The following is a 15,874-nucleotide window of genomic DNA, read 5'->3' on the forward strand; positions in this document are numbered from 1 at the left end:
AAACTGATTTGTGGCTTAGCTGTCAAGTCATTATGTCTTTTTGTCCTTTCTTACCTCCCACCTTTCAATTTACAGGAGGAAGGCATACCTCTTGCTTGTTATAAATTCTTATTACGGTAAAAACCTCAAGGCGCCAAACAATCCGACAATTTGAGGTACTCGTGTTGGGAAAGCCTCCTTTAAGTCAGGGTACCATAAAATCGCTATAGAGCGTTGTATTTTTCCTTGCTTTATATTTTTGGCAAACAATTCAGAAGGAATTCAAGCAATTCCGTGACACGATAGTAGAATCCCTTTCATTCACTTCTACTTATGTAAAAGAACAATCTATAAAAAGGAACGCTAAGAACGGAAGCCAGTTTAAGACTCCATTTGGTAAGGAATTACTGGCTTCTCACCTCTGCGGCTACGAAGAAAACCTCCCGGCATAGTGAAATAAAGGACGCAGCTGCGGACGAAAGACTCAGACGTTTGCAAGCATACTCTTTCCCTGCGACCAACAAAAACGCAGTAGCGCGAGCTTTCCGTTACACTCGCGTTAATTGCAGCACATACATTTCTGCTCACTGGTTAAGTCCACGTTCGTTTGGTAGCCCGCTTCTAAAAGCATGGTTGTGTTCAAGCGATACCAGGCCGGCGCCACGGGAACCACTCTTCCGCGAGCAGGTGCCCCATGCCGTTCTACCGGGAGCTCGGGAAGCAGAGCGAACAGCCACATTATTTCCCTATTGTTTCTAGGGAGAGGCTTTGGGGCTCCAAACAGACCCGGCTCGCGTGGAAGGCGAGCGAGCGCCCCCACCACTGTGACAGACGGATCTCGAACGCCGACCTGTACGCTCGCCCCGAGCAGCTCTCTTGGCTTTGCCAATGGCCCGCCTGAAAACCAGGCCTAAAGTCGCGCGTCTCCTGCTTGGCTCCGCCCACCAAGTTGGTAGCCCCGCCCCTCCCCGTAGGGGCCCACCCACCCCACCATTTCCGGCACCAGTCTTCCCACCGGCCTCCGTCGCTCTTCACTTCCCTCTCCTCGCTCTTTCCCCCCGCCCCCATCGCCTCCTTTAATACCGTCACGTGAGGGGCGAGCGCGGGGCCTGTCGGGACGGGTACTGCCGGTGGGTCAGGGTTCGGCCTCAATATGGCGGTTCCGGTCGGGCAGTGACCAAGGTTTTGCCGTCGGGAGGATTAACTGGCGATTGTCGGCGTCTCCACTTATCGGGGCGGAATGCGAGGACGCCGGGGCGACCCCTGAGGAGCGGCGGTGCCGGGGAGGGGTCGGTGTTGTGTGCCCGTGAGCCGAGGCAGCGGCGTCTGTTCCTTCTATTGGTCTCAAGGCTTCAGTGTGGGGCCCCGCCCGGCCGGGCTAGGCCGGCGGGCGGCGGCAGTAGCTGCTGCAGCCGCAGGATCAGCCTCTGAGAGTGGGCCGGAGGGCGGGCGCCGCCGCTGCTTCTGCCGCGGCGATGGCCCAGTGTGTACAATCAGTGCAGGAGCTAATCCCGGACTCCTTCGTCCCCTGTGTCGCCGCTCTGTGCAGCGACGAAGCCGAGCGGCTCACTCGTCTCAATCACCTTAGCTTCGCGGAGTTGCTTAAGCCCTTCTCTCGCCTCACTTCGGAGGGTATGTGGTCTCCTCCCTTTTTCACTGTGCTCCCTCAAAGCCGGGCTGGGAGAAGGAAGTTGGGAGCGGGCAGGGAAGAAAAGGGCGATGTTTACATCTTGGAGCCGGTAGAGTGGCGTCTGGGGCTGGGGCCCCGCGGTGTCTCCGGCGGCGGCTGGGGGAGGGGCCATGAGTGAGGTTGTCAAGACAGCGCGGTCCTATCCTCCAGTTTTTCTGGGCACTTTCCTTCTTCCCGGGACAAGCCGAGCTGCTTGGTCATTAGAGGAAAGAAAAACATGAGCCCCAGAGAAGGGAATTGAGACGGTTTTCAACGGCCATAGGGAGGGAATTAGAAAGTTGCAAGGCGGGTAAGGGTAGGAAGATTGCTGCCTCTTAAATCGATGAGGTCTTAGTAAAGAAGACGAATCATCTTCCTCTGGGTGTTAAACTGGACTTTCAAAGTTGTCTTGAATATTACATTCTTCGGGTAATGGGGTCTGTCTCTTTCTAAGCTTCTGTTTAGTTATTTCATGTATTTTCCTTGAAAATATAAACATTTTAGTAGGTATATAATATTTTATTTAACCTCTTCCCAAAAAATGTTATGAAAATAATTACTTGTAATAGCCTTTTGCTTGATGGACGAGGAAGTAAGGACAAGTTGTAATTAATCTAGATAGTTGGAGTTGAATAGATTTATAGGAATGGAAACCCCTAAAATTTAGCTTTTCAGATAAAAGTTTAATTAACAGGAGAAGTGTGTCTTTTATTTAAGAGCTACCTGTTTTCTCCACCTTTAGGTTCTTTATTAGGGAGAAGTAAGCATAGTAAAACTTCCGAGTATTTAACCAATAATATATCTGCCTTTGTGAACAGAACATAAAGTATAGGTGAAGTTCTTTGTTAAGGGCTGTATAAAATGAAGGGTTCTATAACAAGGCTGTGTCAAGCGAACGACTATGATGTTTATTTGGTTATGATGATTTCTCCACAAAAAGTGCTGTGCTATAAATTTATGTATTTACATGCCACAGGTGTGTATTCTTTGGGAGAATAGCTCCGTAAGTTCACTTTATTATTTAAAGGAGAGCAGGAGCTGTCCAAAAAAAGTTTGGGAACTCTTGGATTTCTTCAGCTTGTACCTTAGTGATCAATCTCAGCTCCTCCAGTGTTATACTAAATCAACAAGAACAACAAAGTGCCCTACATTCTTAAAGTCTTTTAAAAAATGTGAGAATCTGTTTGACTTTGATGTGTATGCCCTTTCCTGCTTTTTAATAAAGAATAATACCTGATACCTGCTGTATTTAGCTTTTCTCTTTTAGTTCTCATTGAATAATATGAGGTAGCTAACTTACCACCATTTTAAATTTGAGGACATTGAAGCATAGAGATGTTCCATGTGGGAAAGATTTAAAAACAGGCAGTGTGACTCAGGTTGTTCTTAGCTCATCTTATCTCCTGGCAATAGAATTGTTTATTCACACTAGAGAGCAGTGCTATCTAGTAGAAATAAAATGGGAGTTACATACACAATTTTAAATTATTTAGTAGTCACATTATAAAAAAAGTTAAACAGGTGAAATTAGTTTTAATATTTCCAAAATGTTAGCATTTCAACATGTAATCATTATAAAACATCTTTGTATTTTACATTCTTTTTCTGTTGCCAAGTCTTTGAACTTTGGTGCGCATCTAGACATTTATATTTTAGTTTGGACTAGACATTTCAATTGCCCATTGACCACATCTGGCTTCTGCCTTCTACATTGAATGGTGCAGTGAATAGGGGCTCACTTCAGTATTCTGATTTCCTTCTGTAAACTGCAAAAGATTTAGGGAAGAAATACAATGAATTGGACTTTCATCTTTGAGTAGACAGTTGGTGGAAAGGAAAAGTGCCAGCATTTCCTGTTGAGGAGGGGTGAGGTTAGAATGGCATGGGCAAAAGGTGTAAATTATGGTTGAGTGGTTGGGGAACAGTGAGGAAACTGTCCCTATCAGAGTACAGGATAGTAAGGGAAGATGCCTAGATGAGGGAGGGTCTTGAATTCTAGGAAAGGGATTTTGGATTTCATATCTGTTGGTTAAGTGTATAGCAGTCATAGATTCTTGAGCAAGGGTATCAAATTGGGGAGATTAGAATTGTTTGGTTTATAAGGGTAAATAGTAGTTGATAACAATTTCAAAGTTCAAGATAATTAGGGCATAGACTTTGGTGGTGGCATTAGAAATTTGGTGAAAAGGACTTAATTTTTCTGTGGTTTAATTTTTTGGCTGGTAAATAAATTTTGGGGTTCTTTGCCATCCAGAAAAGCCTACTTTTTTTTTTTGTTTCAAGTGTGGGGATTCCTCGAAGTTAGCTTATCTTTAGGCAGTGAGGCATGAGAATATAACTTCAGGCACATAATTTAAAAATACAACTAACCAAAACAGCTAAAATTTCCTTAGAAGGAGAAAGGAATGTTTAAAAAATGATTGGACTGCATTTCTGGCCTGCGGGTATTTGAGGTCAAAACTTGCTTTGACTACTGAGGTATCAACGTACACTGTTGAGTATTTCCAGGGGACTTTTTTTTTTTTTTTTAGATGTCAGTAGCGAAACACATGGTTTAAAACTGTACTGGGAGGGTTGAGAAAACAAATTTGAATACCATCCATGTGTAGTGCCTTACAAATACAGTTTAGACCTGATGTATTAGGCAGTGGAGAACCATTCTAGATTCCTTGGATACATTTTTTTAAACGCAAGTATTTATTTATATTAAATAACAGTAATTAGATATATTTTTATGATCGTTATGCTAGATATATGTTTGAAACTTAAAGAATATATATTTGTCATTTCAACACAAAGTTTGTAATCATAATACTGCTTGAGAAATTTCCACTGGCCATCCATTCAAAGAGTAGTGGTGGTAGTATTACTTAACCAAACCTCACTGTTTTGCTGCAATCGTGATAGTTCTTCAATAATTCTAAGCAGTTTTCAACACATCATTTAGACATTTATAAGACTTAAGAAAATTTAACTTAAACACCAACTTTTGAAAGTACTTGGTTTTTACTTTCAAAAGGTATATATTACTATTTTTAAATGGATTAAATTTAAGGGTTTAAAAAGAAGAGAATGTAATTTTTATGTAAATCTTGAAAATTTTCTGAAGGACCTTTGAAGGATACTTACTGCCTCTTGTTTTCTTAAGTTTCTTTTAAAAAGTATTTCATCAAGTTTTTTCATCAAGCTTAACTACTTCAAGTACCAAACTGGGTAAATTCAAGTCAAGTTTTCAAAATTTAGATATATATGTTGTTTGTGTCATTTTTGTACAAGTTATGATTTTTACCCAGCAATTGAGGTTTGCTTTATACAGTAAAGTTTCTTGTGCTAGGTAAAAACATAAAAAATACCATTATTACATTTTTCAAAATATGTTCCATAGAACACCCGATGTATTATCCGTTCTCTGGAAATGAATTTTGTGATCAAATAAGTTACCTTCAAATAGATGTGTTTGGGAGAATTACAGTGTCATTTAGCACATTAAAGGCTCTCGGAAGACCTGGTATAAAGAGACCTTTTAAAAACTTAATCCTCTATTTCTCAAATTTACTTAAACCTGGAATTGATTTTTCTAAAACAACTCTTAACTAGCTTGAGGAAAAAGTATTCCATGGAACTGCACATACTAGGAAATGTTACTTCATAATAACAGTATTCAAGAAATTATATGGTAACTTATAAAAGTAAGACAGTGGTAGAGCTGAATTTTATTTTGAAATTGAGATGTTATGTGATATATAAAGTCAGCTTTTGTGATGTTGTACTCTTAATTAAGCTGAGCTTTTGAATTTTTTGTGTGTGATTTTTTAAGAGCATATCTCTTAATCATTCTTAGTTCTTACCTTCCTTTTTATTAGGTTAGTTTTGTGATACTCCCGTGTTTTACTTATCTATTGTTGTATAACAGATTACTCCAAAATTTAGCACCTTGGGGGAAAAAAAAAAGCATTTATTTAAAACCTTTCAGTTTCTCAGGAATCTGGGAGTAGCTTAGCTGGGTGGTTCTGGCTCAGGGTCTCTCTTGAGGTTGCAGTGGAACTGTCGGCAGAGACTATAGTCATCAGGGGCTGGAGGATCTGCTTCCAAGCTCACTCATGGGATTGTTGGCAAGTCTCATTTCCTCACTAGAAGTTGTCCCGAGACCTCTGTTCTGTGCCATGTAGGCCTCTCCACAGGCTCCCTGAGTGTCCCCATGGCGAGGCAGTTAGATTCTCTCAAAGGGAGTGATGAAAGAGAGAACCCAAGGTAAGAGCTGTACTCTTACAATGTTATTTCAGAAGTAATATGCCCTTGCTTTTGCTGTGTTCTACTGGTCACATATGCCAACGCTGGGATGTGGGAAGGGACTACACAAGAGTATGTATAACACAAAATATTGCATCATTGGGGACCATTTCAGAAGCTGGCTGCCACATCTGTTAACTCATTTCTGGATTTATTAGTAGGATTATCTAATCACCTCTGAACATAGAATGTCTTTTTTTTTTTTTTTTTAAGTACCTTTACCTTCAGCGAGCGGCTCTAACTCACAACCTCCCTCCCCAAACCAAAAGTCAGTGCTCTGTAGACTGAGCCAGGCAGGCACCCCTAGAATGTCTTTTTTTGTGTTAACACTTAGGAATACTAAAAGATAATTAGCCAATTTAAAATTTTGAGAGACGTTTAATACACACATGGCTACTTCTGTTATTTAGCAATTATAGACCAACTTTAGGGAGAATACTTAATATTTTCTTAAAATATCAGAAATACAACATGGTATTTTCATTTTTTTCATTTGCTCTATTTCATAGACCAGCTGAGAAGTTTACTTAGAGAGGCTTGTGTGTGTTTATTTAAATTAGAAAACAAACAATGAATTCAGAGAAGCGAATTTCCTACTACCCAGGTCCCCACTATGCAGAACCAACTAATATTAATCTTTATGTCATATTTACATTGTATTTTTTCTTTTAACAAGAAATCAAACAGTATACGATTGAAGTCCCCTTTCCTACCTTCTTTCATTGTGGGCAATCATAATGGAATTTGCATGTATACTTTCTATATATGTATTTATTCTTATAAGTACACATATTTATACCATATATACTGTTTTTAAAAGATTATTGTCTATTTTTAAAAGGAGGTATTGGGGTGGGAGAAGGGATCTGGGCGTTATGGGTTTTTTGTTTTGTTTTTTTAAGTAGACTTTATTTTTTAGAGCAGTTTTATGTTCATAGCGAAATTGAGCAGAGAATACAGTTTCCATATACCTCATGTTCTAGCACATACACAGCATACCTACTATCAACATCCTGCACCGGGGTGGGCACTGACTTTTTTGATGGTGGAATAGGGCTGAGAATGCAGGCAGTACACTAGGAGAAGCAGAGGAAGCCCACATGCAGCACTTAATTTCCCTTTCTTCCCCTTTACTGTTTTCAGCAGTGATACCACAGATCTCACAGGTCACACTGCCCTGCACTGGTCTGAGGGTGAGGTGAGAATTAGGGTTTTGGTATGGATGGGGATTGGTCCCTGGCAGGTCCAAACATAGGGGGAAGAAAAGGACCTACAAATAGGAAAATTGGGAGCAGTAGCATTGTGGGAGGTTAGACTGTCTAGCTAGCCCTTTTGGTGTATAAGGAAGTATTCTAAGTCAGTTGTATTTCTGGAAGACTGTTCCATTTGGAATTTCTGCTTTTTTCTTTTTTTAAGATTTTATTTATTTGACAGAACAAGCAGGGGGAACAGCAGGGAGAGGGAGAAAGCAGGCTCCCTGCTGAGCAGGGAGCCCAATGTGGGTCTCGGTCCCAGGACCCTGGGATCATGACCTGAGCCGAAGGCAGATGCTCAACTGACTGAGCTACCCAGGCGACCCCCCTTTCTAAAAAAAAATTTTTTTTTTTAATATTTTATTTATTTATTTGGCAGAGAGGGCGCACAAGCAAGGGCAGCAACAAGCAGAGGGAGAGGGAGAAGCAGGCTCTGACGTGGGGCTCGATCCCAGGACCCCGGGATCATGACCTGAGCCGAAGACAGATGCTTAACTGACTGGGCCAACTAGGCGCCCCCCAAATATTTATTTATTTATTTATTTGACAGAGAAAGAGCACGAGTAGGGGGGAGGGGCTGAGGGAGAGGGAGCTCCCTGCTGAGCAAGGAGTTGGATATGGGACTTGATCGTAGGACCATGGGATCATGCCCTGAGCCTAAGGCAGATGGCAGATGCGTAACTGACTGAGCCACCCAGGTGCCCCCTCTGTTTTCTGATTTGAGCATTCTTTTTGTGAAGTATTAACCCAATTATTTATTGTTGTTGTTATAGTTGGGTTGTTAATGCATTGTGTAGAATTAATTTCAAGTTTTTTTCCTTTTTTTTTTTTTTAAAGTTCATATGAGAGATCCTAATAATCAGCTTCATGTAATCAAAAATCTGAAGATAGCAGTAAGCAACATTATCACCCAACCACCCCAGCCTGGAGCCATTCGGAAGCTTTTGAATGATGTTGTTTCTGGCAGTCAGCCTGCGGAAGGATTAGTAGCTAATGTGATTACAGCAGGAGATTATGACCTCAACATCAGTGGTATGTAATAAGTTTTATTATTTAAGTAAAGTTTTCTTTTGTTAGAAAAAGCGGTTCTGTATCTTGGAAATCATTCAACAAACACTTAAATGCCTACTGGGTGCTAGGGGCTGGGAATACAGTTGTGGAAAAAACAGTCCTTGTTTTTATGGAGGTTATAGTCAAGTAGGCAGCCAACTATGAACTTCATGATTTCATTTTATATTTTTATAATGAAAATGTTTTTGTAGTTCTCCTTGTAAAGTTAATAGAAAGCTCCATGAGGGCAGGAACTTAGGCTCTTTATTTTCTTTCCAGTGCTTAAAGTAATGTCTAAAACATAAGCATAATAAATATTTCTTTTTTTTTTTTTTTAAAGACTTTATTCATTTATTTGACACAGAGAGAGAGAGAGAGCAGCAGGCAGAGGGAGAGGGAGAAGCAGCCTCCCTGGCTGAGCAGGGAGCCCGATGTGGGGCTCGATCCCAGGACCCTGGCATCATGACCTGAGCCGAAGGCAGACGCTTAACAACTGAGCCACCCAGGCGCCCCAATAAATATTTCTTGAATGAAAGAACTAGCAGTAGACAAAAAACATTTTTTTTGTGACATAAGTAATACTAAAATAAAGAACATTAAGTTTATTTTACTTTTTATCCAGCTTAGTGTTAAGTTGAAGAAATTTTTATAACATGAGTATATATTTAATCTTTTTAAAGTGTTTATTAATCTGATTTAAATGGTAAATGTTTTCTTAATAAGATTGGTAGGTGAAATATATTAATATGTAAAATGAGTTGGCAATGTTTGGTGTGTCTCTTTTCTAGTATGAAAAAGGCCAGAGAAATGGAATAGACTTTTAGAGGGAAAAGATTAAAAGTACATCATCTAATCAGGATATTTCAGCAACCTAATAAAATAATCTTTTTAGGTTGGTATAATTTATAATCTAATTATTTTAGCACCTGCTTGCATTTCCTTAAACATTCAAAGAGAATTTAAGTGGTATCTTTTAGGTCGTAAAGTTAGTTGGTCGCACTTGTATAGCTAGAAAAGTTTGTAGAATTATTTTGTTTAGATATCTTTCTATGTTATTAGCTTTAATTCCAGCAAAAGTAATTTGATTATTTTAAGTTTAGAATATTATGTTTATCTTTTACATGTTAAAAGAATCTGAATTTCAAGTTATGTATTTGAGCAGTTCCTGGCATAATATGTTTTAACACAAGACAAATTTTTGGATATTTCTGGGAGTAAGTGTTGGAATTTGAACTATTGTTTCCCTGTCACCATGGAAAATTCATGTTGAAATGTGAAGGACAATAAATACCAGAGTGTCCAAGTTTTTATACTACTGTAGTCATTAGTTAATTGGATAATTTGAATAAGTCACTTATTCAGACTTGGTTTCATTTTTTGATAACAAGAGAATTTATTTAGATTCTTTCTTAAGGCCTTTCCTAGAACTTTAATCCTGTGATTCTGTTTCATGGGGTCTTTAACACTTTCGTGATTCTTGCAACAAATATTTATTGATTTCCTACTATATGCCTTGCTTCGCAATAATAGAGATGAATAAGACGTTATATGAGTTCATAATCTGGTGGGGAGATAAACATCTAAATCAGTAATCATAATACATTCTTTTTTTTTTTTTTTTAAGATTTTATTTATTTTTTAACAGACAGAGAAACAGCGAGAGAGGGAACACAAGCAGGGAAAGTGGGAGAGGGAGAAGCAGGCTTCCCGCCGAGCAGGGAGCCTGATGTGGGACTCGATCCCAGGACTCTGGGATCATGACCTGAGCCGAAGGCAGACGCTTAACGACTGAGCCACCCAGGCGCCCCAATCATAATACATTCTAATTTACAGTATCTTATAATCATAATACATTATGACAGGGATGTGGCATATCTGATATGCCAGAGTGCTAAGGGGGCACAGAGCGGGATTAACTATCATATTTAAAAAACAAAATTTTTTTTTTAATACTGCAAGTATCTTCCTAACCTCTAAAGGTACACAGTACCTTTTACTTTAAAAAAAAATTATCAAAATGATATGTGCACATAGATAAAATGCTGAAAAGACTTGTGCTCCCTGAGTCTCTGCCCCACCAATTCTTTTTTTAAAGATTTTATTATTTGTTTGACAGAGAGAGCACAAGCAGGGGGAGCTGCAGGCAGAGGGAGAGGGAGGAGCAGGCTCCCCACTGAGCAGGGTGCCTGATGCGGAACTCCATCCCAGGACCCTGGGATCATGACCTGAGCCGAAGGCAGATGTTTAACCGACTGAGCCACCCAGGTGTCCCTGCCCCACCAGTTCTTTTAGTGGTTTCCTCGGGTATTTAGTTAAGCGTTTTTTGTTTTGTTTTGTTTTTAAGATTTATTTATTTAAGAGAGAGAGCGAGAGCGAGCGAGCAGGGGAAGGGGCAGAGGGGGAGGGAGAGAGAATCTCAAGCAGGTTCCACACCCAGTGCAGAGCCCAGTGTGGTGCTCAATGCAGGGCTTGATCTCACAAACCCTGAAAGCATGACCTGAGCTGAAATCAAGAGGTGGACGCTTAACCGACTGAGCCACCCAAGTGTCCCTTTGTTTAGTGTTTTTAGGTACTATCTCTATATGGCTGGCTATGGCTTAATCAATTTTAAATTTTATTTATTGATTTCTCATTATAATTGATGAAGATTTTTTTTAAAGTTTTTGTTCTTTTTTTTAAAAAAGATTTTAGTTATTTTTGCAAGAGAGATTGAGAGAGAGAAAAAGAGGGAGAGAGAGCACGAGTGTGGGGAGGGACAGAGGGAGAAGCCGACTCCCCACTGAGCAGGGAGCCTGACACGGACTCGATCCCAGGACCCTGGGATCATGACCTGAACCGAAGGCAGACGCTTAACCATCTGAGCCACCCAGGCGCCCTATAATTGATGAAGATTTAGCTTAATTATTCCCTCTTGTCCTTTCCCCATCTTCCTAATGTAGTTTTCAAAATTTTTGGTTAAGAATGCTGCAGTCTTGGGTCAAAATGGCGAGCGGGCCTGCTGTTGTAGCATCAAGCCGATGGCTGGAGGGTATTCGAAAGTGGTACTACAGTGCTGCGGGGTTCAATAAACTGGGGTTAATGAGAGATGATACAATATATGAGAATGATGATGTGAAAGAGGCCATAAGAAGGCTTCCTGAGAACCTTTAGAACGACAGGATGTTTCACATTAAGAGGGCACTGGACCTGACCATGAGGCATCAGATCTTGCCTAAAGAGCAGTGGACAAAATATGAGGAGGATAAATTTTACCTTAAACCATATCTGAAAGAAGTTATTTGGGAAGGAAAAGAGAAAGAAGAATGGGCAAAGAAATAACATGGAGTTGAAATCTGTGGTTGCAGCTGCCCTCAAATATTTTTAAGAAGTTGAATAAACCTGAAATATACAATTTAGAACTAAAGGGGCTGCAAATGTATTACTTTAAATAAATGTCTATTGTGATTATTAAAACAAGCATTTGGTTAATATTCACTGTTTACAATATTAAGATTAAACATTATTCGCTTCTTTATTTCAAAGCCAAATATTGGGCTCAGTTTGTTCTTATCACTTTGTTTTTTTAGGACTTAGTAATTGCCTTTTTTTTTTTTTAAGTAAACTAGGCCCAACGTGGGGCTTGAACTTAGACCCTGAGATCAAGAGTCATGTGCTCTACAGACAGAGCCAGCCAGGTACCCATAATTATTATTTATTAGAGAGAGAGAGCATAAGCAGGGGTAATGGCAGGCAGAGGGAGAGGGAGAAACAGGTTCCCTGCTGAGCAGGCAGTCCGATGGGGAGCTCAATGCCAGGATCCTGGGATCATGACCTGAGCTGAAGGCAGATGCTTAACTGACTGAGCCATCCTGCTCAGCGGGGAGCCTGTTTCTCCCTCTGTTCGCGTGCTTGTTCTCTCTCTCAGGGTCATAAAGTGGAGCCATGCTCAGGGTGCAGTCTGCCAGGATGCAGTCTGCTTGGGATTCTCTCTCTCCCTCTCCCTCCCTGCTCTGCACATGCTCTCTTTCTCTCTCTCAAATAAAAATAAATATATGAAATCTTAACAAACACACACACACACACCGGAGAGCACCTCATAGTAATATATAAAGATTTTCTCCCTTCTTATACAGCTGCATGGTGCATCCTTTAATGGATGTGCCATATTTTATTTCACCAGTCCCCTCCTGATGAGCATATGGGATTTCTAGTCTTTTATAACAGATAGTGTTTCACTGAATAGCCATTTTGGAACATTTAATTTGTTTATTCAGAACTCCTCAAAAAAACCCGAAAAACTCCTCAACCTCATCATGAAACACCTTTTTATATATCTACAACTTTTATTACAGATAGTGTTTCAGTGGATAGCCATTTTGGAAGATTTAATTTGTTTATTCAGAACTCCTCAAAAAAAACCCAGAAACTCCTCAACCTCATCATGAAACAAACACCTTTTTATATATCTACAACTTACCTATTATTTGTTAATTTGAAGCAGCAGCGAAGCAGCAAAGTAACTAAAAAAATAAAGTAGATAGAGAACATTTCCGTGTATCTGTAAAGATTCCTTCCTATTTAACCAAATTTTCTTGTCCTTGGTGCTGAGTGAAAATATACAATAATTTTCTAGACAGACTAATTTTCACTGATTTGGGGGGGAAGATATAGGATATTGGTTGGTTAGAAAATTGGTTTTTGTAACAGACTAGTATTGTCATTTATTCTCCAATTTTTGCCACTTTTCATATAGATTATAATATTTCTGGGAATGCTTTTTCTCTCATAGCAGTGAACATGAAATGGTTACAGTGATAGCCCTCCTAAACAATATATGAGTTATTCTCATAAGGTATTTGTTGGAGTGAAAATTATATATATATATATATATGGCACCAGGTTAGATATTACTATTTGGTCAAGATGAATGGTTCTTTTTCCCCTTTACCTTCCAGTTGGTTAATGTAGTATTATAATGCGAACAAAATATATTTGCTGTTTTCAATGATTAAGATGAAGGGTTGGTAATCAGCATAAATAGCTGGGAATGGAGTGTCTTTATTTGTTTATTTTTTGAAGGTTTTATTTATTTATTTGACAGAGAGAGACACAGCGAGAGAGGGAACACAAGCAGGGGGAGTGGGAGAGGGAGAAGTAGGCTTCCCGCCGAGCAGGGAGCCCGATGCGGGGCTTGATCCCAGGACCCTGGGACCATGACCTGAACCGAAGGCAGACGCTTAATGACTGAGCCACCCAGGGGCCCGGAATGGAGTGTCTTTTAGTAAAATTGATTTAGATAATCTTTTTAAACCTTGTGAAATGACCAGTCTAATGACTTAACTTTAAGTAAGTTTAAAAAAAAAAATTGTAGAATGCTTAGCATGGAACAAGGGAGGTTTGACATTTTAAGGATTGCATTATATACATTTATTAAAAAGTGAAAATACACCTCTTTATATTTGATTATATAAGGTAAGTATAGTTTGAAATTTCATTTAAAGAGGTTTTGTTATTGTTATACTCAAGTAATCAAATTATAAGGTAGAGGTTGTCAATCTTAACCACTATTGACATTCTGAACCAAATAATTCTTTTTTGTGGGGAGCTGTCTTGGTCTTTTCATTGTAGGATGTTTTGCATCATTTCTGATGTATTTCCCTAGAAGCCAGTAGCACCTGTCTCCATCCCTAGTTGTGACAACCCAAAATATCTCTAGACATTGTCAGATATTTCCTGGGGGTCAAAATCACTCTTGGTTGAGAAAATATTGCTTTGAAATGATATTTATGAAGAAGAGCCACTTGTGACAACGTGACTAGTGGCAGAGGCACAAAACTTTAGTTCTAGAATCTTTTTACTCATATAGGTAATATTTAACGGATGAATAGGTAAGTAGGTTCTGGGATCATTGTACAGGTTTAGGAATAAGTCAGTTTTATTTTTGCAAATATGTATATATGTAAACCTTAAAGAAGAGGTGAAATCTTAAAGAAGAGGTGAAAAATTTTTATCTTTAAGTACAAGTGAAAAGTACTTATTTACTGCTGGGAATTATCTTTCACACCTTTTACGAGTATGGACTTAAAATATTGTCTGTTGTAGATTGAGAATTTTAACTATTTTATTTTAGCTACTACTCCATGGTTTGAGTCTTATAGAGAGACCTTTCTTCAGTCGATGCCAGCATCAGATCATGAATTTCTGAACCACTATTTAGCCTGTATCCTTTGACCTTTGCGTTTTCTTAAAATGAAATGTTTTGGAAGTTATCAATCTCAGAAATAGTTCTATGAAGGCAAAATTATTGAGAGGATATGGAGAATGGAGAAATTATTTTTTATTGATGATGCTTCAAGATTTTGTCATTGTTGTTTTGTTAAATGGCACTCTAGATACAAGACTGGTTGCAAGAAGTTAATTTTTTAGTACAAAGTAAGAATACTTTTCTCCAGCTCAAATATTCCACATTTAATAAGTTTCTAAGCCATTTTACAAAGAGGAAAGGTAAACTGTCAGTGTTAACGCTTTTGCTGATTGCCTCAAAATTAATTGCTTATGCAGAAACTCATATTTAAAGATAGTTTTCCATTTTTTTAGTAACCTGTTTTATAGCTGTTAACCTCTTCTGACCATTATGGCTTTTTAGTTTTCTTAATGAAGTTGCAGAGAGAAGTTAAGAGGTAGGATAGATATGAAATTGCAGTGAGATGGATTGGGGGAGGAACAGGATTCAGCAGAGTTGTTGAGGATGTTGATGTATAATTTTGATACTGTTTATTTTTATGTTCATGGATTCCCTTATATATGTAAATGACCTAAAAATTGTTAATAAAAAACTAAGATTTAAAACCTTGAATTATTTGGAAATGTTGGAGGAATTATTTTGTGTTTGCAGTGAAAATCTATGAAATCAGACTTTTTTTAGCTTGAAAAATAAAATTTTATTTTAATAGGATAAATATCCTATTAAGGATAAGTGATAATTACCTTAATTAAGTGATAATTACCTTAATATGGTTTATAAGGTATGTTGGTAGCATCATCTAGTGAAGCTGAACCTGTGGAACAGTTTTCAAAGTTATCACAAGAACAGCATCGAATTCAGCACAACAGTGACTATTCCTACCCCAAGTGGTTTATACCAAATACCCTTAAATATTATGTACTTTTACATGATGTAAGTGCAGGAGATGAACAGAGGTAAGCTTTATTTTTTTAATTTAAAATTTTCCCTGTTAAATGACTAAACATTAGTTTGGACATGGCTTGTTTAAATTTTAGATGTATTTTTTATCTAAGAAAGTAAAAGCTTATTAATAAAACATTTAACTATATCTTTTATTCCAGAGTTATATTTGACAACAGAGTCATTTTATGTTAGATTTCATGTGCATATCCAAACTTCCCTTTCACTATATATCTCTGTTACTACAATGTTTGTACAAAAGTGCCTGCCATTTTACACCTATAGGTCTTATCTGTTATTTCTTACTTTAAATTATTTCCAATGTTTTTCTTTTCTCCTTCCCAGATTTTCTCTTACTTTTCACTTCTTGACTGTTTTTTAAAGACACTTCTTTTTTCACTCTTCACCCTCTTGTCACTTTATATTTTTAGCCGTGATATTTTCACAGTCTCAGAAACATCGAGACAT

The 15,874-nt window shown here is 38.6% G+C and overlaps 1 protein-coding gene and 1 pseudogene across 1 annotated transcript in view; both read left to right on the plus strand.

Annotated features, from left to right (window-relative positions):
* Positions 1-1,084: 1,084 nt before the first annotated feature.
* TRAPPC8 (trafficking protein particle complex subunit 8) overlaps positions 1,085-15,874 on the plus strand; it is a 65,112-nt gene continuing 50,322 nt past the window's right edge. The window contains exons 1-4 of the mRNA XM_081802537.1: positions 1,085-1,611; positions 8,029-8,223; positions 14,351-14,440; positions 15,246-15,421. Coding sequence (XP_081658663.1) covers positions 1,455-1,611; positions 8,029-8,223; positions 14,351-14,440; positions 15,246-15,421 — 618 coding nt within the window. The 5' untranslated portion in view covers positions 1,085-1,454. The remainder of the gene's footprint in view (positions 1,612-8,028; positions 8,224-14,350; positions 14,441-15,245; positions 15,422-15,874) is intronic.
* On the plus strand, positions 8,231-11,829 carry LOC145716765 (cytochrome b-c1 complex subunit 7 pseudogene; annotated as a pseudogene).

This window comes from Leptonychotes weddellii, chromosome 13, assembly GCF_054177405.1.
Source record: "Leptonychotes weddellii isolate Sample4059 chromosome 13, ASM5417740v2, whole genome shotgun sequence".
Lineage (NCBI taxonomy): Eukaryota > Metazoa > Chordata > Mammalia > Carnivora > Phocidae > Leptonychotes > Leptonychotes weddellii.